Genomic DNA, 26,962 nt, shown 5'->3' with positions numbered 1-26,962 from the left:
GATGGAGGAGAAAGTGAGGCCCCGATTCTTCAGCTGGAGCAGGATAGACTGGAGAGACGACTGGGTTGGATAGATACCCTGCTCCGCTGCCCAGTGGAAGAACTGCTTCCATTTAGCTAGCTCTAGTTGAGGGCTTCTTACTTTCCAAGAGAATCTGCTGCACCTGACTGGAGCAGGCCCACTTCTCAGGGTTTAGCCATGCAGCAGACAAGCCATGAGGTGATGCAGGGCAAGGCTCTGGTGCAGGAGCCAACTGTGATCCTGGGACAGGAGACCCGGGCATTCAGGCAGTGGCCATGGCTAGTGTGGCAGATTTGTTACCAATTTGCTTGGGGTGTTAGGTGATTAGGCTGAGGCCGCAGGATTGTTTGGGGAGGCGATGAAGGAGCACACCAAGTAACTAAGTTTTAAAGCTTTACTAATGACATAAGAGTGGTAAATGCAGGGTGCTTTTTATGTTGCTTAGAGGAAGAAAAAAGTATTAGTGCCCGTGCCCTAACCCCACTTTTATATTTATACATGCATGACCCAAGGCTGGTCATGCCTGGGTGTAATGTAAGAAAAAGAAGGGGAAGGGTGTATGAGAGTTTTGATCTGTGCACAGGCTGTTTAGGGTTTGCTGTTGATTTTTGACATGCTTTATTTTTTAGGAGGGTTTTAAGTTTTAGGTTTTTTTGGGACATTTTGTTTAGGGACTTAGGTTTTTTGTGCTTTTTGTAGCAGTCAAAACCGGCTTTCTATGGTGTCCTCAGGTTTCCCAAAACACACTGGCTTCAGAGACACAAGACTCTGTTTTTCTCCTCGCTGGCCTTCACCATTTCACTTATTTTTGCAGCCCCTGCAGGTCTGTTTAGCTGAATCCTCCTTTCTCTCAGCTGATGGGGGTTGGAATTCAGGCCCCCATCCTTCTTGGCAGGCAGCCGAGAGTCGGTTGTGTGCCGTGGCCTTAGGCTGGAGTTAACATCTTATTTCCAGACCTAGCTGGAGCATCGCATTAACCCGTTTTCTTTCTTCCTCCCTCTTAGGCCTCTCGCAACCTGCAAAGAAATCTTTTACTCCACACTTACACCTTTAACCCTCCCCGAAATTCTTTCCAGTGCATCTCAAAGCATTAGCAATATACAATGCTGGTGCTTACCCAGGGAACCCTATGAGGGGGAGGGGCAATTTTATTGTGACACTAGGTACCAGTGTTGGCGAGACCGTGCTGGGGCAACCACGGAGACATGAGCCTTGTCCCTCGATCTTTGACAGAACTCTTCCGATAAGAGGGATCGGTGGGAAAGCATACAGCAGATCCCCCGCACATGATAGGAGGAACGCATCTGAAAGGGTGCCCTCACCTAGACCCTGCAGGGAGCAGAAATGCCAACATTTCTTGTTCTGTTTGGTGGCGAACAGGTCCACTTGGGGAGCTCCCCACCTGTGGAAGATCATCCAGGTGACCTTGGGATGGAACTCCCACTTGTGGTGAGGGCAAAAGGACCTACTGAGGTGGTCTGCCAGAGTGTTGTGAACACCAGGGAGATGCGCTGCCTCCATGTGGATTCCGTGCTAGATACAGAAATCCTATAGACGGATGGCTTCCTGACAAAGAGCAGATGATCGTGCTTCCCCTTGTCTGTTCACATAGAACATGGAGGCCACGTTGTTTGTCAGGACTCGCATCGCTTGACCCAACAACTGAGGAAGGAAGATCCTGCAAGCCAGGCGGATAGCCCTGGGCTCTTTGATGTTTATGTGCAGCGAACACTCCTCCGGGGACAAATTCGCTGGATCTGCATTGTCCCAAGATGTGCCCCCCATCCAAGGTCTGAGGCATCCGATATCAGCGAGACCTCAGGCCGAGGATTCACAAACAGCACTCCTGTTATCACCCCTTTTGGGTCGGGCCACCACTTTAGGGAGGTGAGTACACTGCACGGGATCGCGACAACCTTGTCCAGGTGATCTCTGGATGGGAAGTAGCCATTACCAGCCACAGCTGGAGAGGCCACATTTTGAGCCTTGCGTTGCAGACCATATAGATGCATGCTGTCGTGTGGCCTAGAAGCCTGAGACAGACTCTGGCTGTAGTGATCAGGTGCACAAAGAGGTCAGCAATTAGCTTTGACATTGAGTAGAACCTGTCCTGCGGTAGAAATGCCCGGGTGTCAGTAAAGTCTAGCACTGTCCTGATGAACTCTAGCCTCTGGACCAGGACTAACGTTGACTTTTGCTCATTTATCAACAGGCTCAGAGCTCGGCATGAGTCCTGCAGTACTTTGACACTGCCCTGAACTTGAGACCTGGAGTGGTCTTTGACGAGCCAGTCGTCGAGGTACGGGTAGATCTGGATACCCCAATGTCTGAGGTAAGCAACCACCACTGACATGCATTTGGTGAACACGCTTGGTGCTGCTGCAAGGCCGAAGGGAAGAACCATAAACTAGTAGCTAGTGGTCCCCACCAGGAAATGCAGAAAATATCTGTACCCTTGGAATATTGATATATGAAATTAGACATCCTTCAAATCAAGGGCAACATACCAGTCTCATAGATTCATAGATTCTAGGGTCAGAAGGGACCAATGTGATCATCTAGTCCGACCCCCTGCACAAAGCAGGCCACAGAACCCTACCCATCCACTTCTATAACAAACCCCTAACCTATGCCTGAGTTACTGACATCTTCAAATTGTGGTTTGAAGACCTCAAGCTGCAGAGAATCCACGAGCAAGTGACCCATGCCCTACGCTGCAGGCGAAGGTGAAAAACCTCCAGGGCCTCTGCCAATCTGCCCTGGAGGAAAATTCCCTCCCGACCCCAAATATGGCGATCAGCTAAACCCTGAGCATGTGGGCAAGACTCACCAGCCAGCACTCAGAAAAGAATTCTCTGCAGTAACTCAGATTCCATCCCATCACCAACCACTGGGCATACTTATATGGCGATAATCAAAGATCAATTGCCAAAATTAGGCTCTCCCATCATACCATCCCTTCCATAAACTTATCAAGCTTAATCTGAAAGCCAGATGTGTCTTTTTCCCCCACTACTCCTCTTGGAAGGCTGTTCCAAAACTTCACTCCTCTAATGGTTAGAAACCTTCGTCTAATTTCAAGTCTAAACTTCCTAGTGTCCAGTTTATACCCATTCGTTCTTGTATCTACATTGGTACTAAGCTTAAATAGTTCCTCTCCCTCCCTAATATTAATCCCTCTGATATATTTATGAAGAGCAAGCATATCCCCCCTCAGCCTTCTTTTGGCTAGACTAAACAAGCCAAGCTCTTTGAGTTTCCTTTCATATGACAGGTTTTCCATTCCTCGGATCATCTTAGTAGCCCATCTCTGAACCTGTTCCAGTTTGAATTCATCCTTCTTAAACATGGGAGACCAGAACTGCACACAGTATTCCAGGTGAGGTCTCACCAGCACCTTATATAATGGTACTAACACCTCCTTATCTTTGCTGGAAATACCTCACCTGATGCATCCTAAAACCGCATTAGCTTTTTTCACGGCCATATCACATTGGTAGCTCATAGTCATCCTGTGATCTACCACTACCCCAAGGTCCTTCTCCTCCTCTGTTGCTTCCAACTGATGCATCCCCAATCTACAACTAAAGTTCTTATTATTAATCCCTAAGTGCATGACCTTGCACTTTTCACTATTAAATTTCATCCTATTACTATTACTCCAGTTTACAAGGTCGTCCAGATCTTCCTGTATGATATCCCGGTCCTTCTCCGTGTTAGCAATACCCCCCAGCTTTGTGTCATCCGCGAACTTTATTAGCATATTCCCGCTTTTTGTGCCAAGGTTGGTAATAAAAAGGTTAAATAAGATTGGTCCCAGAACCGATCCTTGAGGAACTCCACTAGTAACGTCCTTCCAGCCTGACAGTTCACCCTTCAGTACGACCCGTTGTAGTCTCCGCTTTAACCAGTTCCTTATCCACCTTTCAATTCTCATATTGATCCCCATCTTTTCCAATTTGACTAATAATTTCGCATGTGGAACCGTGTCAAATGCTAACTGAAATCGAGGTAAATAAGGTCTACCGCATTTCCTTTGTCTAAATAGTCTGTCACCTTCTCAAAGAAGGAGATCAGGTTAGTTTGGCACGATCTACCTTTAGTAAAACCATGTTGTACTTTGTCCCAACTACCATTGACCTCAATGTCCTTAACTACTTTCTCCTTCAAAATTTTTTCCAAGACCTTATATACTACAGATGTCAAACTAACAGGCCTATAGTTACTCGGATCCAGGGAAGGGATGATGGAGGCCAGGGAGACTATGCAAAACTTCAGCTTGTTGAGATATCTATCGAGGTCCAGAATGGAGTGGAGACTGCCTTTGGAATGAGAAAATACTGGGAATGGAAGCCCTTTCCCCTTCAATGTGCAGGGACTTCCTCCACAGCCCCAACTTGTAGAAGGGCCTGTACCTCCTGTCCGAGCAGCTGCTCGTGAGTAGGTTCCTGAAGAGGGACGAGGAAGGGAGGTGGGAGGGAGCAGCAAAAATAAACTGCAGGGTGTACCCCACTACCACAGTGCTGATGATCCACCAGTCCATAGTAATTGCGGCCCAAGCGGAGAGGAAAAAAGAACCACTTAAGCAACTATTTACACACTATGCAGAAGAAAACCACTGAGTAATGCAATGATTGCTGAGGCAAGGAGCAGTTCCAGCATTGTCACTGGCGGTAAGGAGGAACGGAGGATGGGAAAAGCTGGCAGCACTCCTTATACCCCGGCATATGTGTACCATTCCAGAGGGCGCCAGAGCCAGTCCCCTACAGATACCACCGAGGGGAAAACTTCTGGCACCGGTGCCTATGGTGAGCACACACACCTAGAACGAAATAGACAAGAGCAAGCACTCGAAGAACCTCTGAATTCTGCTATGCACGTCACTCCAATCACCTCCAAAACGTAGTCACAATTATTTTCCTCACCCAATCATACCCACATCACTCCCTTCTTTGAAAGGCTCCAATGGCTTCCTCTTGCTCACAGTATGAAGTTTAATCCCTCGTCCTCATCTTCAAATTGTCACACAATTCATTCTTGGCATACATATCTGATCTTGTCTGTTACGTACTTCCCTTCATCTTTTATCACCACCACCAACCTCAATGACCTTTTCATTTTCGTCTCCCACTCCATCTAGCCTTCACACTTTCTTTATGCCTTGAACAAACTTCCAAACCCAACATGCTGGACTCCCACACTTTCCTCAAATCCCTCTTAAAGACTCACTTCTTTTTTGAGGCCAATAAAGGGAAATAATACAAAAGTCATCAGAATATGGAAAATTATCTAGAATAATTTCTTCCTTTTCCCCCTCCACTCCCACAAGACTGATCTCTCTCTGGGTCTGTCTTCTGGATTATAAAACCAGTGGGCATAGACTCTCTTGAAGTTTGTCTTGTATAGTACCAACCACATTGTTGAGATTTATAGATATTAATAGTATTGTTTTATTTAACTTGGAAGAATATTACAATATATAAAATATATAGATGTGATACACCTCTACCCCGATATAATGTGAACCGATATAACACAAAGTCGGATATAATGCGGTAAAGCAGCACTCCGGGGGGGGTGGGGGTTGGGAGCTGCGTGCTCCAGTGGATCAAAGCAAATTTGATATAACGCGGTTTCACCTATAACACGGTAAGATTTTTTGGCTCCTGAGGACAGCGTTATATTGGGATAGAGGTGTACAACATGAGATGCTACTTTCCGAAAATTTGTCCATTTGTTTTAAAAAAATTTCTAGATGAAAAACTGTCCAAAAACAAAATTTTCAAAACATAACTTGAGCCTCTGCATTCCAGCATAGTTTATATATAATATTGTTTTATTTATGTTATACCTTGTGAGGCTGAACAACATGGTAAATTTGAGCTCAGTGCCTATTTTTTTTTAAAAAGCCAAAACATCACCATTTTGCCAGTCTATCAATGTATAAATACATCACAATACTGCATACACAATTCTATTGGGGTGCATAGGCTCATTTGCCTTTGGCAATGAATCTGCAAGTTTTTTCAGTGCTGTGCATACATGCTTGAAGCATAGCTGGTGGGCAGAGTGAGAAGACATTTACACGGTATAAAACACATGCATGTGAGAAAGAGTGTGTTCAACGTCCCTTCAAAGTCACATGTGTTTTACTTACAATGTGTTAGTGATGTCAAATTCACTCTACGGTGAGGCCAAAATACACTTTTCATTTCTGGTTCACAAGCCAGGTTTACAAAATTAGAGCTAAACTTGCTTCCTTTCCTCATCTGCAAAGCCTCAATATAAATCAATGCCACTACAGTATTCATTTGAGTAATACAAGGAGGATTTGATCATGGGACAGTAACTGAGTTCAGAAAAAGTTTCAGATGTTTGAATACTTACTCAAACCCTTGTGAAGGTTTCTTCCAACTTTACTTGTGACTGCCCAAGGTCAGCTTATTTAAACTATGCCACTTACCACAATTAATGTCTTATCAGATGCAGTTATAGCACAGATTGGATCCCTTGTTCCCTGAAAGCATATAAATGCCACCAGAACACCAGTTTTAATCACCTCAGAAAGACTTCATTGTCAAATAACAGTAGCAGAGCAACAATACAATTAACTGCAAACTAGAAGACCAAAAGCTGGGAATGGACTTAGGTTTTTGCCACTGAGCAACAGCAAAATGCATCAGAGATACTCCCTGGAAAGGGCTTGGTACAGATCAGTGATTTAAAGGTACTTCAAACTACCAGAAAGATTTTCAGTTTACCTGGAATTAATTTACTGACTTTATGAAAAGACTGTTCTTACTCCAAACATCCCTTAAATAGCATAATAAAAAAAATTATGGGGGAGGTTCTCCCATGTGTAGTCCTATTTGAAGGACTCATACAAAAATCTTGGTAGGAGACAATACAGCTGAAAGTAGTACTACCTCCCTGTGATACTATTTCCTACAACATCCTGAATGAACTTTATAGAATTAACTTTAACATCTTTGAAGTTCACTGTATTAAAACTGCAAATATTTATGTGCTGTTGTAAGACTGTATGGAACTTCTTTAGCAGGAAGACAAGATTAATGCAATCTCTGGAAGGAAACTCTTGACCAAAGATCCTTGAATTGTATAAAGGGTGAACATGTTATGAGTGTGCTCGTTCTGAGCTGAAGATGTGAAGAACTTTTGACCACTAAGGAATCACAATGGATGGGGGATGGAAGGACTGCATCCTGATAGAAACATGCTGGGTTGAGGTTAATTCTGATAAGCTTATCAGCAAGCATGTTGGTTCTTTATTGTTTTTAACATGTTTTCACTGAAATACTTTTTACCTTAAGAGTAAAGTAGGCTTGCAGAGGAAGTGCTGTGTGATGGCTTATATCTGTACCAATTACACTTGTTAACCACCTCTGAAGAGAAAGCAAGCAGGTGTCCTTGGGCAACCCATCTGTGCTGGGAAATACACAGTGACAGCAGAGAACTGTGCAGCCTGGAAATATCCCAGTCAGAAGGGAGAGAGGTGTGTTTCCACCCAGAAAGGCAATGGCTGGGGAGATGGAAGCCGAGAGTGGGTGCCCTTACTGGGCCACCGAGGGGACATACAGGTGCATTTGCACTGAACTGTGACACACTCCCTGGGTTCCCTCCATTGCTACTGAGCAACTGAAGGAAGACCAAGCCAATGGCAGTGAGACTCCCTTCCCCTATCTTTTGGTATGTTTAAATTGGACACATTTCTTACATTCATGAACACTGTGGTTACAGCCTATGTTTAAATATAAGTCGGGTAAGAGGGGAGGCAGAGGATAAGCAGGGCAGCGTCCATCACCACAGAGGAGTCCTGAGATTCATTCCATGGCCCCAAGTCCCTCTCACCAAAATTGTAATTCCAGAAGTTCTACAAGGTTTGTTTCTCTTCAATTTCTTTACACCTTCCCCTTCTTAAGAGTTTTTCCCCATAGGAGGCAATGACTTGGTCCTTTTATCCTTTGTTTTGGTCACAGAATGCTGACTTATGAAACTAGTATGAGCTGTTGTTCTAGCTTAACAATTAGACTGCTCTATTTTCGTGCTACACTGAGGTACAGAAAAACACACTTAGTTTTAATAACATAAAATGTATTGCATTACTTCAGTAGTTAGTATTTGGTTATTTCACATTACATGGTCTTGTAATATTATCTATGGAGCACTGAAGATTCTGAAATACAAATAAAGGTGTGTCTCATTTACTGTTAAATCAGGATAATAGTATTGCGCTTCACTACTTACTCCTCTGCTCTGGAAGTACAGCTTTCCATTCAATGCACTATGGCAGAGAGGCTCTCAGTGTACCATATTCATTTAATAAATAAAACTATTTCCAAAATGCAGATTCACCAGTCTACTTGAAATTCCCATTAGTGGCTGAACTGTACGTGACATCTCTATGAAGAGAACACTCATTTTACAAAATTCAGTGATTTTCCCCTATGAGAAAATAGCAGCATTTCTGTGTTTTATTTGTAAGTCAATAAATAAATATTTCTCTCTTTTATTTAAAACACAGCTGCCTTCAATTTAAAATGTTTTAAAGTGTGTTGCTTTGCTTTAATAAGAGACAAATCTCAGCTATTTTATTTGTTCATGTCAATTCAAAATTTCATCTGTATTCTTTATTTGGTCTACTAAGTAACTTCACCTGTCTTCCTTTATAACTTCTTTCCCCTGCAGTCTAAGAAGCCACAGGTGAACTGCTCTGGCAGTGGGGGATCAATAGTAGGAAAGTGCATCTTGCCTACTGTAAATCTACAAGAAAGCAGCTCATAGGGGGTTACCAAGCAGCCATGGGGTTCTGCTGCTTTGGGAAGAAACTATCAAGCATCACTTCTAAACAGACCCTGAACTATGGGAAAATGTAGTAGTAATAGTACTAATAATAGCTTCCAAATTTACTGAACAAATAAAATGACACAGTCCCTGACTTGAACAGCCTACAATGGTAGTTTTAGACATGATGAAACAAGTAAGGGTAATAAAAGGTGAAGGAGGGAGAACAGGGATGAGGAAGAACACAAACACTATACAAAGATGTCAAGGTTATTCAGCATAAGCATGCGTACATTTAGATAGCGCAGTTAAGAGAGCAGCTGGTACTTTTTTTTAAATCATTGATGTTTCATGGGCATCATGTTTGTTTTCTTTCTTTCTAACTCTCTAGGGCAGGCACCATGCCTTTTCTATGTTCTGTAAAATTCATGGTACTGTATAAATGTATGATGATAATAAGCAGTAGAAAGAGAGGAACAACATGTGCAGGAGGTGGGAATACAAGGAAGTTTAAACAAAATGGCCACACACATTTTAAAATGTATTAATCTGAACAGAGTAATGCTCACAATTATTAAGTAAGCAATGACAGTATAATATACTGGTTATAAAGAGTCACTTACTTGAATGGCCTTGCTGTAATCAAGCACTCCATCTGCAGCTCCAGAAGGGATATCGTCAATGTGATAAATCCTATGCAAAAGAGTAGAGTTTCAAAGGAGAAGAGGGGGGTGAAAAACAAGTATCTGCACTTTTTTCAAAATTGCATCAGTTTGGGGAAAGATGAAAAGTAAGCCAGTTTATAAGCTCTGGCAGTATCCCTTTAAAAGAGACAAGGTGGGTGAGGTAATATCTTTTAGTCCCTTTAAGTCAAATCAAAGCAGAGTTATTATTATTGTTATACATTGTGAAAAAGTTCTCTCTCTACCTTGGTGGGTCCTGCGCTTATTGGCGGATTTGCTCACCTCAGAGATCTTCCCCTCTGGTGGAACCCACAGTCTGGGTCAACTCCTCCTGTGTCTGATCAGGAGTTGGGAGGTTTGGGGGAAACCCAGGCCCGCTCTCTACTCCGGGTTCCAGCCCAGGGCCCTGTGGATTGCAGCTGTCTATAGTGCCTCCTGTAACAGCTACATGACAGCTACAACTCCCTGGGCTACTTCCCCATGGCCTCCTCCAAACACCTTCTTTATCCTCACCACAGGACCTTCCTCCTGGTGTCTGATAACACTTCTACTCCTCAGTCCTCCAGCAGGGTACCCTCTCACTCTCAGCTCCTTGCACCTCTTGCTCCTCACCTACAGACCACAAACTGAACTGAGCTCCTTTTTAAATCCAGGTGTCCTGATTAGCCTGCCTTAATTGATTCTAGCAGCTTCTTGATTGGCTGCAGGTGTTCTAATCAGCCTGTCTGCCTTGTTTCTAGAAAGCTCCTGATTGTTCTGGAACCTTCCCTGTTACCTTACCAAGGGAAAGGGGACCTACTTAACCTGGGGCTAATATATCTGCCTTCTATCACTCTCCTGTAGCCATCTGGCCTGACTCTGTCACAACATATAGTACCAAAGATTAACATGGAAATATGGGAATAGAGGAGTTAGTGGATTTGGAGGATGCTGTGGAGATCATAATAGTATCTTTGTGGAAGGAGGAAGGACTGCAGTGAAGAAAAACAAAACAAACAAACAAAATCACACCAGGGTTGGGGGTCTGGGAGACAGGAAGACTAGTGAACCTATTGCCAATGATGGAGACAGAAGCAGGAAGGAAACATTTTGAAAGAAAAATGAGGAGTGTAGCTTTTGACATATTGAATTTGAGATGATGGCAGGCCATACAGGAGTAAAGGCTGAAAGATACTGTACAATCTGAGATATGAGTTTGTTTACAGTGAGACAGGCCAGGGAAGAGGCAACAAGTGTTGATGTGAGGGGGCACAATTTAAAGGTTCAGGAGGTGGCATGTAACCGCCTCATGCATCACCTCTGGATCCAGAACAGAGGGTTACAAACTATGGGGTGTGCTCCCCTCGAGGGGCACAGAGAAACATTTGGGAGTGGAGGGGAGCAATGCCAAGCCTCTTGGGCAGGGGGCACCAGGCTGTTGGCAATGGAAGGTAGGGCAAGCCCCGCTACAGTGCGAGGGAGCAGTTTCCCCCAGGCAGAACCCCTGTTATAGGAGTGGGAGAGCGACCCCTGCCCTGGAAACAGGCCCGAGGTGTTCGCCCTGCAGAGGTCTGCAAAGCAGGTAGCAGGAAATGCTGGGGCTCCAGCAGCAGTGAAGGAGAAGCAGCCACATGCAGCAGGCTGGGAGACAGGGGAGAGGCTCAGCCCGCATCCAGTCGACCCATTGCTTCCTCCTTCCAGGCGCTACACAGACCCATGGTGAGTGCTGCTGCCAGGGGGAGCCGCTGTCTCCTCGCTGCTGGGCATCCCGAGACCTTGCCCACCCTCACTGCTCTGTTGCGCAGAGTCTGCAGTGGCCCCTCTGGATGGGTCCCCTCAGAACATTTAGCTGTTGGCGGAAAATCGCGGGTGAGGGGAGATGTCATGTGACCTTTCCTCGTGCATTGCCTCTGGGTCAGGGGTAGAGAGGTAGCTGTGGATGTCATCAACATGGAAACAATCATGGGAGTGGATAAGCCTAGGAATAGCGTGTGTAAAGAAGAAAAGAAGCCAAAGACTGAGCTCCAAGAGTGGGAGAGGATGAAGGAGCCACCAAAGGAGACATTGAACAGGAGGTCACTGAGGCAGGAGGAGACTGTGAAAATGCTCTAACCAAAAGCAGTTCTGGGTAATGACTATGCATTAAACATTATTCTTATTTATTTACTTAGATAGGCTTATGAGTCAGCAAACTGAAGTAATAAAAATTATGAGAGGAAAGGAGTGGATATTTCCAGAAAGGCTCTCTGAACAATCATGTTGTGCTAAAGCAAATATATATATATATATATATATATATATATATATATATATAAAAACTGAGACAAACCTCTCTCTGCCTTCTTTTCTAGTCCGTGCTATCTGATTAATTTCCATTGCTGTGAGCTTCTTGGCAACACGGTATTGCCAGATATAAAAAGCTTCTTTTGAAGCTGCTATCACATGGGTTTTGGTCATTGTAACAAATAATGGTCCTGTAATACAACCCAAACAGTAATAAAATTAGAATGGCAAATTAAAACATGAACCAAATTCATCAAATGGAAACAAGTGACATTTTGCTCAAGTGGACAGAATTGCATCTTTCTAGTCCTATGGAAAAAATAATTACAGAATACTGGTATATTTCATTCATTACTGAGTTACTTCACTGTAGCTGTATATACATAGGCAAAAGAAGGGTATTTTTCAATCATATGAGCTCAGTCAAGTTAGCTTAAATCAACTGAATCTCCCCCTACCACTTCTTAATACCTGTGCGCACACAGTTTAACACAAAGTCTTGCACTCAGGAAAGCTAATCCAAATGAACTTTTAAAGTGGATTAGATAAACCTCATTAAACCCCTGTGTGGACACACATTGTGTATCCTTAATTCAGTTTAGTTTACTTTAATTCACTTTGGAAATGTATTAAGCTGTATTAAAGTCACTTTAATTCTGAAGAAGAGTGTCCATGGAGGGGTTTAATGTGGTTCAATGAACTGAATGGATGAACTATCAAGCTACAGATCAGTAAGGAGATTCTAGGGACATCGAGCAAAACTCTAATGGAGTGTATGCAATAAAATTAATATCCTGGTCTTGATTTAGGGTTAACTATCTGTATTATATATTTCAACGCTGCCTATTTTTATATAAGTCAAGAAAACATTTGAAGTGGCAAATAGCATGACCCAAAGAAGATAAAGCACTATGCAGGATTCCTTGACTGCAACTAGGTGAAAACAATTAGAATTTTGAGCAAAACACATGACTTGAAAGTGCTGTATGTATGGCAGACTTGTCATAATTAATTATGAAAGGGACAAATCCTCCTTCATTAATGTGGACTTAATGATTTGGTCTGAGGAAAACATGCATTTTGCCTTCTTTTAAATTTTACAACCAACAGGTCTTTTAAATGGAAATTAAAAGGAACAGCCACAGGGGTGAAATGCTTGCAAATTGCATGGAGACTACTTAAAAATATCATAACAGAGGTTCAAACTAAATGTATACCCCCAATTATAAAAAAAAACAACAAACCACGCTGCTGCCCATCCCCACAGCACCAATGGAAGTCCTGGACCACCTCCCCCACAGCACCCGCAGCCCATCATGCCCCCACTCCCCCGCCCAAGTTTTAGTTAGGGGTATATAGTAAAAGTCATGGACAGGTTACGGGCCATGAATTTTTGTTTACCGCCCCTGACCTGTCCATGACTTTTACTAAAAATACCTGTGACTAAAACGTAGCGTTACTTATGAGCAACTCAAACTCATTAAACCCTCCCAGTTTTAGGGCAATCTATTTCAATATGCTTTCACTACCTAGCAAGATTAGCTATGTGCGCTTGAAGAACAAATCCTTCTTTAACTCCGCACTTCATGAGCTCATAAAAAGTAAAGTGCTGCACATGCTCAGTAAGCTATTTTTAAAACTTCATAACATGGTGAAATTACAACCAATGTTCTCTTGAATAAATAAGACACTTTGCCTTTTCTTTACTACTGCCAAATTTCAACTTCCAGCCATTGGGGCTGTAGAGCTGCTAAAGAGTTACTATATATGTTTAATACAGAGATATATTTTGTACTCTCATATTCAAAAATTACTGCATATTTTTGCTCAAACTTTTTTTGAACAATCACTCTGGGGCAGAGAGCAAGCATGTGAAAACATATCCTGAAAGATGAAAGTTCCTCAAGATATGAACAACTGAAAATAGCGATTTAGAATGTCATGGCCACATTTCAATAACAACTATTGAATGCTGAATTGGACAACAGGGCCTTATTAACTGAAAAACTGTGAAGTTTGTCAGTTTATTTTTCTCCTAAAGCTTCCCTCTGATTGTTAAGAGTGCAACTGACAGTCCTTACTAAGGCAAAACACCTCACTGGCTTTACTGGGAGTTTTGCCTGAGTAAACACTGCAGGATTAAATAGCATTTGCCAACCATTTGAAACACTTTTTTAATGCAACTCAACCAACTAACCAGCAGGGAAAGTTCACATCTATCAGATGAACCTGACTTTCTAATGTTTAATTGTTTTTAAATACTTAATGTTACAAAGAGGTACATATATTATCCTTAGATGACCTTGCAGATGTAGTTGACATTAAAGTAATGAGAGAAGTTGTTTTTAAAAGTAAAGGTTATTTGGGAAGCTGCAACATGTTTTAGTGAAAGTGTGAGTCAAACTATTTTAACAGATCTGAGAAAGGATTCACTCTTTAGAAATGTGCATTTGTTAATAATAGAACCATTACTTTAGCTGTAATGGAAAAAGTTTAAGTCATTAAAAATATCTGTTGAAAAACAGAGAAATGGTACCAGTTAGAAAAAGCTCCCATTGTTAATAGGTTGCATTAATCAGAGAAGTAGAGTAGGTTCAGCCTTTTTTCTGAGCAACAGAAATGTGTTTATAGAACTAAAGTATTTTTCAACTACTTTATTAATAAAAAATAGTGGTTTAATACTCAGTTCCTAATACATATCATAGTTTACTCCACAGTGACCTTGAATTTCTATTGTTTATTCTCCCATTACATTTAAATCTCAGAGGAAGGCATAGTGGCTGATATAACAGAATCATAGTAGATACGACACAGAAAAGTGAATGATTTGTAGAAACAAAATATTGTTGTCCTATTGAACAGTTTTTCAGTAGTTTAAATGACTATTATAAGATATTTGGTATAAGAAGTGGAAAAAGCAACAAAACAACATTGTTAGTATTTGCTTACCAATGTCAATATATTTTGGATCGAGGGGCGTACCAATAGAATTGCAGAGAACCAGCACGTACTGTATGGAAATAAGAGCAAATATCAGTGCTACTGTGTTCGCTTAGGTCGGAAAGTTAACCTTGTACAGAATGTTATCCTTTTGTGAAATGCTGCTCATAACCTGTACATCTCACAGGATCACAATCCTGTTCAGCAGCATGGAGAGCTAAAGTACCAAAGGCATCATAAACACAAATGCAGTGCAAAAATGAGAATAATGCTACTCTTACCTCCTACCTCTATATGAGAATCAAACTATGAAACGGGGCTTGAAAAAAATGACTAACCACATATTTCAAAGGATTGCATCTACTAGTCAAAAGATGGCATGAAAGAACAAAAGGCCCCACCAGCAAGGAGTAATATGCTGGTGACGAGGCCAGTCTCCAAGGAGTTGATGGGAGAGTGCTCGGGGGTCGATTTATTGTGTCTAGACTAGATGCGATAAATCAACGCCCACTGGATTGATCAGTGCCCACCGATCCGGTGGGTAGTATAGACATACCCCCAGTGTCTTAAAAGGTGTACTGTGCTGGGATTCCTTATAAGGGTCCTGTCCTGTCAGACACTTCTCAAGCTACGTTTACACTGCAACTAGACACCCCAGGCTTGTGGGACTCAGGCTGTGGGCTGTTTCATTGCAGTGTAGACTTCCGGGTTCTAGGATGAGGTGGGAGGGTCCCACAGCTCGGACTGCAGTCCGAGCCTGAAAGTCTACACTGAAATGAAGCAGCCCCCCAACCTGAGCCCTGGCAGCTGCAGTCAGCTAGCATGGGCCAGCCACAGGTCTTCCTTTGCAGTGTAGACATACAAAGGATGGAATCACTGAGGGTATCAGCATCAGGTTAACAGGTATATGATAAATTTGCAATCTGACACCTCTGTAGCTGCTAGAAGGCAGAGTTCTTGCTTTGGCCTTACCCACCTGCCTTCCCAATACCACAGGATTCTGAGCAGCTACAGAAAAACGGACTAGAATCTTGCTGCTTTTACTCTGCTGCTATTGCTGCTTGGAAAAGCTATGAACATTAACAGATGATCTGGATCAGTCTGCCAAGAAACTCAGGAAGATGTGACTCATAAACGAAAGGGCAGCTTGGACCCCATTCTCTAGAGAATGCTACCTATTTGCCATTGGTGTGTTTATTTTTCAAACCCTGGAATGGAAACATTTACATCAATGATTGAATAGGAAGGTGAGGGCCTACTAAATGAGACACATGAAAACTGACAAACATGTGCGGCAGGAGCTCCAGGTTCAAAGGCAGGATTTCTATATCCGAGATCATCAAGGAGCTGGTGTACGTGCTCTCCAAGACATGGAAAAGAATTAGCTCTCCACAGTTCTTTCATTTTGCTGACTGAGTCATGTAACTGCAGAGGCTATAGAAAAAACTGTATCATCTGCCCCTTTAAACTGCTGCACAGATAGCTTGCACATAAGAAGGCAAATATATAGCGTTTAAAATGCATGTGGTGTACAAAAAGCCTGTTGCTCAGAAAAAGATAAAATATCTGAGCATCAAAAAAGAAAAGATCTTTTCAGTTTTTCAGCAGGTGATCCACTCTCCTCATTCTCTCAGTAAGTAGAGAGCAGTTGCTGAAACTTATGATTTATTTTTCTCTGGTTTTCTCATAACAAAGAACAATTATTATAAGCCAGAATTTTAGATTTCTGATTAAATACAATGATATTCCTTGACTTCACTATCAAAAATTGAGACTCTAGACCTGCTATTTGTAATTGTAATTTTAACCCTCCTGCCTTTTTTTGGGCGGGTGGGGGAAATTATCCCTAGATTTTAACCCACTCTCAGTTTCTCTACCATGTCCTTGTTGCTGCACTTCTAAGATTCTTATGTCATGAAATCAGAAGAAGGCTGATGGGACAAGAGTTTCCAAATGCACAATGGAGTGGGAGGCAAGGAGAGAAATGCGCTGCTGGAATTGAAGAGGTTGCATTACACTAGGTCTGAGCAAAGTAGAATGTCTGAGAGTTAGAAGAGGTTGTCAAGCCACACCACTGTATCCTCTTCAAGTCCAGCTGAGGATCCCTCCTCATCTTCCCTTGTGATACTCTCTAGGCAATGTTGCTGGAACTAGCCCTTTTGTCTCATCAGCTCCCACTACAGTATCTGTCAAAAAAACTCTCCTCTTGAGGTCATGATTCTAGTTAACTACATCTACAGAGAAAGAAAATCTTAGTATATACACGATATATTGCTTCATAGAGCAATTCTAATGATCCAGTAGCAGAAAGTTAAGCTTGCCCATTTCTGTCACTGAATGTTGACCAGCCCTTAGTAGTAAAGGCAGCATTGGAGACACAGACCTACCAGTAATAAGAAAAGTGAAGAAGAAACTGAAAGATAAGAGACATTTGTAATCCTGAACAGTTAAATATAAAAGAGTTTTGCTTATTTATTTCCAAGAAAGAAGATCAAATGTCTTCACCCAAACCAGTAGGGTTGCAGATTTTAAAAGGTGCACTCCAGAAAAACCTTTCAGTTAACTGCACTTCAATTTAGTTGGATGTTTCTGGCTATGTATCATAGAACCATTTTTCCAGCACACACCACAGCACACTATTACTGTACAATCAGTTGAATTAGCACTAAAATGATTCTTTTACCGTTGCACCAATTGACTCCGTCTCATGCTCCTCCTTTGTAAGCAACATACAAATAATACAGAAAATAACTGAATTAATTCAGAAATGAATGCAGTAACCATTAAATGATGTAAATCTGGTAGTAAAATGTACATCTATCCTAGACATTTTTACAGCATCTATCATCATAGTATCTAGGTGCTACAAAGAAAGTGGAATGTGAGATGTAAACAGTTCATGGTACTAACCCTTTAGCAACATATACAGACCTTTTATATAGATATGAAAGATCATACCATGAAAGAAAGAAGAAACAATACAAGCATGATTTATTTTTATAATTCTGTTTTAAAAACTTAAAAGAAGAAATGGCCCCTGCAGCCCCACCTCACACTCCTTTTCACTCTTTATATTCTTTAATTTTCCAGTGTAGACCAGTCTTTGGACTTGAAGTTGGACACTACATTTGGAAATGTACATTTTATTCCATCTTTTCCCACCTATTATTTTAATCATATTAACTCAAAATCTTTTATTGTTTTTTATAATTGATAGGGACATACTTGCATATTTTAGCATGTCTCCTATAAAGGTCTGATCCAAAGTCCATTGAACTCAGTAGAAAATCTCCCATTAAGAGCCCCCAATTCAGCATGTACTTAAATCCATGCATAACTTTAGGCAACTGAGTAGCCCCATTGACTTCAATGGAACTGTACAGGTGCTTTCATACCTTCCTGAATAGAGGCCTAAATTAATGGGCTTTCATTTATTTTAAAACAAAAGATGTCTAACATGTAGATTATCAGTTCAAGACTGACTCAATATATCAATGACTTGATGATGATGATGGATGATGAAAGGATTGCAGTCAGATATCTAGAAAGACAAGTTAGTGAGATAACATTTTACTGGACCAACTTCTTTTGGTGAGAGAAGTTTTCGAACTTACACAGAACTCTTTTTTCAGGTCTGGGTTTATAATAGTTATTTTATTTTCTGCTTTCCATTGATCAAAACAATCTTTAAAGTCTTGATTTTTTTCTAAATATTGATTCTGTATTTCTTTGAAAATTGTTTTCAAGGTTTCTAAAGCAGCAACAGTTACCATTGCTCCTCTTCTTACACATTGTAAGAACAATGAGGATAGGGTTTTTAGTTAACTCCTGCTGCAATTTTTGTCTTGTTAAAGTGTGTCCCATCCAAAGAGTGGCTATATTTAATTGAAGTTGATAGAACGGTGCAGATTCAGAAACTGAGGTACATTTTCCTACCACCTGACTGCAATTTTAAGGTTGGCCACATTTGTGCCTGACAACATCCATTTAAAATTCAAGATTTTTTTTTTTCATATCTCGTTTGAAACAAAGAAAAAAGATTTTACCTGAGGTTGGTTTTCATCTGCTTTAGTTGCCAAAATGCAGAAGTCTCCACAAGTGGTTATGGAAATCAGACTCTTAACATATTTCACATACTTTTCATTGTTTTTTGTATCCCAAAAAACCACACAGTATTCAGGACGATCTGGTCGGGTATATGCATAAACCACTGTGTTGGAGCAGTAACCCCACTGACAAGAAGAACAACATTGTTAATTTTGACCAGAAATTATGCAAATTGAGTGACAAGTAGTACATTGTTACTGTAGAAAAAGTGTGGTTCATATATACTACCAGCATCCATCAGTATTTCCCCCTTCCTGTCAAGAGAAATGCTGTATCAAAAATTGTAAATTTATTCCTGTTCTAAATTACTGGATTGACAATCCAGGAGACTGAAGCCTTTTGTTAATTAACAAATTGGGTAGGAGTTAGCTTTCCCACACTGCTACACCAACACATCTCAATCTTGAACTGGAGTAGTCCCCCAGGGATGACAGAAGAGTTCATTTTCCACAATCAATTCTCTTTTGAGTTTGTTATAAGTACCAATTGCTGTGTTTATTTTTGTGATGTGAACACTTGCCCTCTGAGAATAGGACTGGGAATGTAGGATTGGAAGGGACCTCAACAGTTCATTTAGCCCAGTCCCCTGCACTGAGGCAGGACTAAGAACTATCTATACCTTCACTGATAGATGTTCTTAAAAACCTCCAATGATAGAGATTCCATAACTTTCCTAGCACTTTGTTCCAGTGCTTAACTACCCTTACTAGGAAGCTTTTTTGTAATGTCTAGCCTAAATCTCTCCTGCAATTTAAGCCCATTACTTCTTTTCCTGTCCTCAGCAGATAAGGAGAACAATTTATCTTCCTCCTTTTTATAACAACCTTTTACATACTTCAAGATTTATGTCCTCCCTCAGTCTTTTCTTCTTCCGATTAAACAAACCTAGTTTTTTCAATCTTTCCTTGTAGGTCATGTTTTCTAGACCTTTAATGCTTGTTGTTGCTCTCCTCTGGACCTCCTCTAACATATCCACATCTTTCCTGAAGTCTGGTACCCAGAACTGAACACAGTACTCCAAAGAGGCCTTATCAGTAAGGTTATGTTTTAGTCACAGGTATTTTAGGCATTGCCCCTGCAGCTCCCATTGGCCACTGTGGTTCCCGGCCAATGGGAGCTGTGAAGCCAGCGCTCTGGGCAGTAGCAGCATTCAAAGCTGCCTGCCAATGCCTCCAACTAGCAGCTGAGCAAGAAGGATGTTGCCGCTTCCGGGGAGCCCCCCTGCTTAGCACCGCCCAGAGTCCGCCTCACCACGACTGGTGCCCTAACCCCATGTCCCTCCCACACCCAACTCTGCTAGTGGGGGAGGGAATGGGGAAGGGGTGCGGCAGCCTGAGACTGCTTCAGCAGTAGCCAGTGTGCCTGACACAGGGGCTACCAGAGTTGCCCCGGAGCCAGATGCACCAGCTGCTGCAGAAGTCATGGAGGTCATGCAAAGTCAGTTTGTCAAGATCATTTTGAACTCTAATCATGTCCTCCAGAACACTTGCAATACCTCCCAGCTTGGTATAGTCCACAAACTTTATAAGTGTACTCTCTTTGCCATTATCCAAATCATTTATGTAAATATTGAACAGAACCAGGCCAGATCCCTTCCAGCTTGACTGTGAGCCACTGATAAATACCCTCTGGGAATGGTTTGCCAACCAGCAGTGCACCCACCTTATAGTAGATAAGTCTAGGCTATATTTCCCTAGTTTGCTTATGAGAAGGTCATGGGACACAGTAACAAAAGCCTTATTAAAATCGAAATATACTACATCTACCCTTTTCCCCTATCCACAAGGCTTGTTAACCTGTCAAAGAAGACTATTAGGTTGGTTTGATATGATATATTCTTCACAAATCCACGATCGCTTTATCTTCTAGGTGCTTACAAGCTGATTGCTTAATTATTTGCTCCATTATCTTTCTAGGTACCAAAGTTAAGATGACTGGTCTATAAGGTCATGTCTACAGTACAATCTTAAATCGACTTATATTAGGTCAACTTAGAGCCACTGCAGAAATGACTGCAGTCGCTGATGTCCACACCACCTTCTGTTGGTAGTGTGCGTCTTCAACAGGAGCGCTTCCACTGACTGAAGAGGGGCAATGGAGGGGGGAGGAGGCTGCGAGCCAGGGCTCTCAGTTCTGCGCAGCTCCCCACTGGGCGCCCAGATGCCCCCTGGCGCTTCTTGCCTCCACGTTCCCAGCCAGGAGCAGCAGAGCAGCTGCCCATGGCTTCTCGCCTCCAGCAAGTAGATCTGCACAGAGTCCAATAGGTTGCTGTGCACCCAGCGGGGAATGGGGAGCCGGGAGCCTGGGTGGCAGCCTGGCTTGGAGCAGAGATTTGGCAGCAACCCAACAGGGGAGTCCGGAGCCAGCTTTCTTGTCAATTTCACAGCTCTGGCAGAGCCAGGAAATTGACCAGAATGACAGCCAACAGTCAATGTAAGGAATACAGTGTCTACAAAGTCACTGTGTCACCCTGACTACACCAACATAAGCCCTATGCCTCTTATGGAGGTGGAATTATTATGTTGCTGTAGTAGAGCACTTACATCAGAAGGAGCAAGGCAGTAGTGTAGACATTGACATGGTTAGATAGACAAACTGCCTTTTGTGGATCTAACTCTGTAATGTAGACTAAGCCTTAATCACAAATTGTCCTTATTCTGCATTTTATAGCTAGGTACTGTATTTGTCTTTGTTCAGTCCTCTGGGATCTCTCCCATCTTCCACAAGTTCTCTTTTCATAGAATCATAGATGATTAGGGTTGGAAGAGACCTCAGGAGGTCATCCAGTCCAACTCCCTGCTCAAAGCAGGACCAACTCCAACTAAATCATCCCAGCAAGGGCTTTGTCAAGCCAGGCCTTAAAAACCTCTAAGGATGGAGATTTCACCACCTCCCTAGGTAACCCATTCCAATGCTTCACTGGAATGTTCAAATTCATGAACTTGAATACATCTAACTTGTCTAAGGGCTTGTCTACACTTAAAACACTACTGTAGTGCAGCTGCACTGCTGCAGCTATGTCACTGCAGTGCTTCAGTGAAGATGCTACTCATTCCAACAGGAGAGATCCTCCCATCGGCATAGGCACGGCACCTTCCTGAGAGGTGATAGCTAGGTAGAAGGGAAAATTCTTCTGTGGACAAAGCAATGTCTACACTGGGGGTTAGGTCAGCTTAACTGTGTTGCTCAGGTGTGTGGATTTTTCACACCCCAGAACAACGCAGTTATAGCAACCTAATTTCCTAGTGTGGACCAAGTCTATGTAATTCTTAACTTGCTTTTTTTTAGCCTCAGATTCTACCCCATTTAAACTGATGTTCACTATATTAGTTGTCCAATCACTGCTAACCTTTTTGGTGAAAACAAACAAAAAAAAAGGCATTTTCTGTTATTGTCTTTCCCTCCAAATTTGAGTAATGGGCCTGCCTGGCCATTGGTCTTGTTTCTAATGTAGTTGTAAAAATGTTTTCTTGTTACTCTTTACGTCCCTATCTAGTTTAATGCCATTTTGTGCCTTAGCCTTTCTAATTTTGTTCCTACATAGTTGTGATGCTTTTTTTATATTCATCCTTTGTAATCTGAGCTAGTTTCCACTTGCTTTATGACTCTTGAGTTTCAGGTCATTGAAGATCTCCGGGTTAAAACAGGGTGGTCTCTTAACATACTTCCTATTTTTCCTACGCACTGGAATAGTTTGCTTTTGTGCCTTAACAATGCCTCTTTTAAAAACCAGAACTCTCTGGAAATATTTTTCCTTTAGATTTGCCTCCCAAACACACAGGAAACATAATAAATCAAAGAAATATCCCAAATTATGCAATCTTACAAGACTTGGACAGGCCAAAATAAACAAGTGATTATTAAAGCATTGAAAATAACTCTCCCACAATAACCCTATAATTTCTTACAAAAATAAAGAGCACTTTCTTCATCCCTCCAAAAATAAAGAATCAGTAGAAGTCTGGGAATATGGAATCAGAGAGAAGACAAAAAGGCAAGACCAGCAATGAAAAGGCCAACCACTGCAACTTAGGATCAACCAATGATTTTATCTTGGCTAAATGGCCACGTATTTTCAATTTGTTGTAGTCATTTCTTAGGGATTATCTGAGACGAAAATATAGATATACCCCATCAGAGAAGGGAAAGAGTGCCCTTTAAGAGTGAGACATGATGGGAAACCTCTCTCTGATATAAAGAAAAAGGGAGCTCAGCCTGAGGAAGTTTTGATAGAGGCAGGACCTATAGGAATTGAAGATGTAGTCCATCTGAGAAAACAACTGGTGGTTTTTCTTCCTTTGTTAAATATTTTTTTAATTATGTTCTAAGAAATAACAACTGTTTGGAAAGTACATTTGGTTGGTTAGTGCATTCTATGCCAGGAATTAAATAATACCATCAGGGGAACGTGAATTGTTACATAAATAGTATTGTAAATTTTCAAGTCTATGCAATATTCTTTTACTGTGTGTCACCATATATAGCAATGGTCTCAGTGAGCTAAGGGGTAAGTTGTGAAAGTCCAGGAACCACCAAAATTGTAAATACTGCTACTTCTACTGATAACAATGGTGAGATTACCAATAACTGCCAGTGCCCAATGGATTTGACTAAAATATTCCAGAAATTTTTAAAAGGAAAATTCTGCAACTATCAATCTTTTATTTCATAGATACAATCTCCAGATTAGGTAATCACTGCTATCCAAATAACGACAAATCATTCTAAACAGCATCAAAAACTCAAAAACTGTAGCAATAATTCAAGGTTTTAACATTAAAAGAAATAATTAAATCTTGCTATTGTTAGAGAAACTTCCACTCAATTTATGTAATATAATAGTAGATACAAGACCTCCCACATTCATTACTTTTTCTAGTGGCAAGGAACATTAACTGCTTGTCATACAATTCTCAGCCTTGTGGCCACTTGTTACTGTTGTTAATAGTACTTAAAAGGAAAGATACTGGGGACTGGATGCTTTAGTAGACTGATAATGGGACACTAAGCCTTTCAACTCGAGGTCATGGGTTCAAATCTGACCCAAGTCAATAATGACTTTCAATCACTACCATCTGACAGTTGTTCAGTGGCCAGTGTAAACAGCTACTTCCCATTAGGAAGGTACTGATATAATCAAAAGGGCACACCAAAGTCATGAAAAGAAATAATAAAATGTGCTACATATTAAAGAAATGTAGCTTTGAACTAGCAATCTTTAACATTGCTACTAAATATATGGTCAATAGATTCCATATGTTTGCTGCATTAATAAAGTAGAAAATAATTATGGAAGGGTAATTAAATCCAAATGAGCAGCTAAGAATCTATATCTTTATGAAAGCACAACTGTTCCCACAAAGACTCAGCTTTGCAAGGGAAAGAAATGCAGCTTACACACAGAGTTCTTAGAACTCAGTTTTCAAAATATCCCTTATTCCTTCATTTAACGTCTCTAACCCAGGTCTGGAAATACATACATCCTGGGATGCAACCCGAAAATGTTTCTTCAGTGTTTCATACATACCAATGATATTTCTAAGTAAAACAAATTAACATAAAAAGTCATAGGCATGTGTTCCAGTTGTTACAAATTTCCCACAGAACGCACCAGGCAGCACTTCCTCGGAGGCTGGTTAGAACTTTTTTCCAATGTGAATTTCCAGAACTTCTTCCAGCAAATTTACAATCAACTATCTGGAGTCTTTTCCTAGCAGACACAGATCATTCTCCAGTGGCTTTTTACAGCAGAGTGAAACACTGTCTTTAATTATAGTTCTTCTGAAGGTTTCATGTTATGCTCTTTCATCTTTTCTGCTTTATTTTACAGTCTATTTAAATGCTAGTTAACAAAAACTTGAATGGTTAACATAAACAAGCAATCTTTTCAATTCACTACTTCAATCATCCCTCTCCACTATTATGTTACCTTTAAAATTGAATAGCAAGGAATATTCTTTGTTCAGATCACAGTTTTTTCAGCATGCTGACAGCATACATTTGCTACCAGATAACATCAGATAAAACAGGAAAGCAATGCTTAGCTAAATTCTTAACCAGGAGCCCAGTTTGTACTGCTCGTTTGTCATCTTGAAAAGTCATATACAAAACATAGTGTAAAGATTTTATAAGCACGGCTTAACTGTACCTAAACATAAATGTCAGTCTACTTGCCTTTTAATAAGTATATTGCAGGTTTTATAATAATATTATTTTTTAACTTTACACAGGAAAACAAATGTAATATAATTGCACCGAATAAAGTTATTCTTAATGTCAGATTTTCCCCAGAAGGTGAAATGGTTGAAGCAAATCTTTACTAATGAACCAATAGTCACATATACTATTCAAATGTGCTAGAAGCCTACACAGACTTCAGTGAGCGTGGGATCTTTCAAGTCTCCCAGACATATTGGTTTCAGCTAATAGCACTTACAGGGATAAAGCTAAGGCCCTTTTCACGCTACTACTTTTAAATGCAATTTTGTGACCAATTACAATTAGGACAGTTCAGTTTCTGTTCGCATAGCAGTATTTCTGCCATCACAACCATGTTTACACTCACTGCCCAATGGTATTTGTATAAGTGCATTCTGGGAAAATCTAGGAAGCTCTCTCATGTCTCCAGCACAGGACAGGAAGCCAAAGGAAACAGCTTCTGTGATGCTGGCAAACTAGGTAACAGCTCACGCCCAGGCCCCTAGGCACTGACGAACGCGTAACTGGAAACCAGTCTGGCTCACCTGTCTATTAGCCTTGTTAAAATGGATGTTAAGTTAATAAGAATGTGTTTATTGTTTAAACTTGATAAAATGCTCGTAGGATGTTGCATGTACTGATCTCACTTATAACTTCTGTAGCTCATGGTAGAAAGTTATATTGAGTGTTTGCATTGTAAAGCGCTGTAACTGTGCAACTCACCAAACAAGAAAGAAGCACTAATTAGTGTAAAGTGCTGGTCCTGCACACAAGAAGACCCACTGAAACCAAATGAGCCATTGAAAGACATCAAAGGACAAAGCCTTTGTTGACTGCCACACTTCCCTCACCCAACATCCCTGAAGAGCAGACTGGCACTGACACCTGTTCTATCAGCTTGAATGCTGTGGGATAGGAATAAAAATGCCTGACCAGAAGTAAACAGAAGTAGAATTTGGAGAGGGCAAAATTTCTAAGCATAAGAAAGGGATCCCCAAGCTGCTTAGCTTGGATTAGCTCTAAAGGACATAGAGCTTCCATATGACAGGTTTCTGTTACCTTTTGAAATCTAAAAGTGCAACTCATTTGTGTTGTAAATTTACCTGCTTTAACCTGGTAAATATTTCTTTTTCTTAGTTAATAAATCTTTTGTAGAATTGGCTACAAGCGTTGTCTTTGGTGTGTGATCTGAGGTACAAGTGACTGGTCCTTTGGGATTGGGAGTAATCTGAATATTGTTGTGATTTTTGGTGTAAGGGACCATCTATACAATAAAGTCAAGCCTCCCTAGGTATCAAGATAGATCAGAATACCCAAGGAGACTGCGATTCTACATGAAGGCTGTTCTAGTGCTTGGTTGATTAAATTTACACACAACCAGTTTGGGTGTTGTGCCTTGTTGTGAGACGCTCTAGACAGCTTGACAGACATAAAAACAGCATCATCAGCATGTGATCTAATACTCTCTGGGATGCTCTAGCACAGACAGTTGGTAAGAAGGAGAACCAACCAAAGTGGTTTTACACAAATATGGTTGGAGAGCCCTGTCTGAGCCGTTAAAAAACAACAACAACAACAACAACAAAGTACAGAACTGATTACTGGATTCCAGCCAAGGTTTTTGATAAGGGTAAACTACTCTTAGCTGCAATGATTATAGACAGAGTTTTAACTATGCAATGGGATCCAGCCAGGGTCTCCCACAGTCAGCCACCTGGCTAAGAAAACTGCAGAGAAAGCCTAATATTGTGGGATCTGCAATTTCTGCAATAATCGCAAATTAAGTAGGGCCTTAGTGATGGGCAGATACAAACCATGTTTTCAATCAACTATCCTGGTGAGAGGTTACAAACTTTAGGTCAGGTCTTCACTACAGACTTATATAATTACATTACTCAAGGATGTGAAGAATCCACACTCCTGAGCAACATAGCCAGAGCCATCCCTAG

General features: G+C 41.2%; 1 protein-coding gene across 2 annotated transcripts in view; it reads right to left on the bottom strand.

The window, feature by feature from the left end:
* Window positions 1-26,962, bottom strand: part of WDR35 (WD repeat domain 35) — a 76,023-nt gene that overhangs the window by 25,754 nt on the left and 23,307 nt on the right. The window contains exons 10-15 of one of the 2 annotated variants that reach the window (XM_030555372.1): window positions 18,755-18,940; window positions 17,392-17,424; window positions 14,718-14,778; window positions 11,815-11,959; window positions 9,447-9,516; window positions 6,485-6,538 (exon numbers count right to left, since the gene is read on the bottom strand). In XM_030555372.1, coding sequence (XP_030411232.1) covers window positions 6,485-6,538; window positions 9,447-9,516; window positions 11,815-11,959; window positions 14,718-14,778; window positions 17,392-17,424; window positions 18,755-18,940 — 549 coding nt within the window. The remainder of the gene's footprint in view (window positions 1-6,484; window positions 6,539-9,446; window positions 9,517-11,814; window positions 11,960-14,717; window positions 14,779-17,391; window positions 17,425-18,754; window positions 18,941-26,962) is intronic. The other variant, XM_030555374.1, reaches the window with a different exon arrangement.

This window comes from Gopherus evgoodei, chromosome 3 (assembly GCF_007399415.2).
Source record: "Gopherus evgoodei ecotype Sinaloan lineage chromosome 3, rGopEvg1_v1.p, whole genome shotgun sequence".
Taxonomy (NCBI): domain Eukaryota; kingdom Metazoa; phylum Chordata; order Testudines; family Testudinidae; genus Gopherus; species Gopherus evgoodei.
This window is presented reverse-complemented; position numbering and strand designations above follow the sequence as displayed.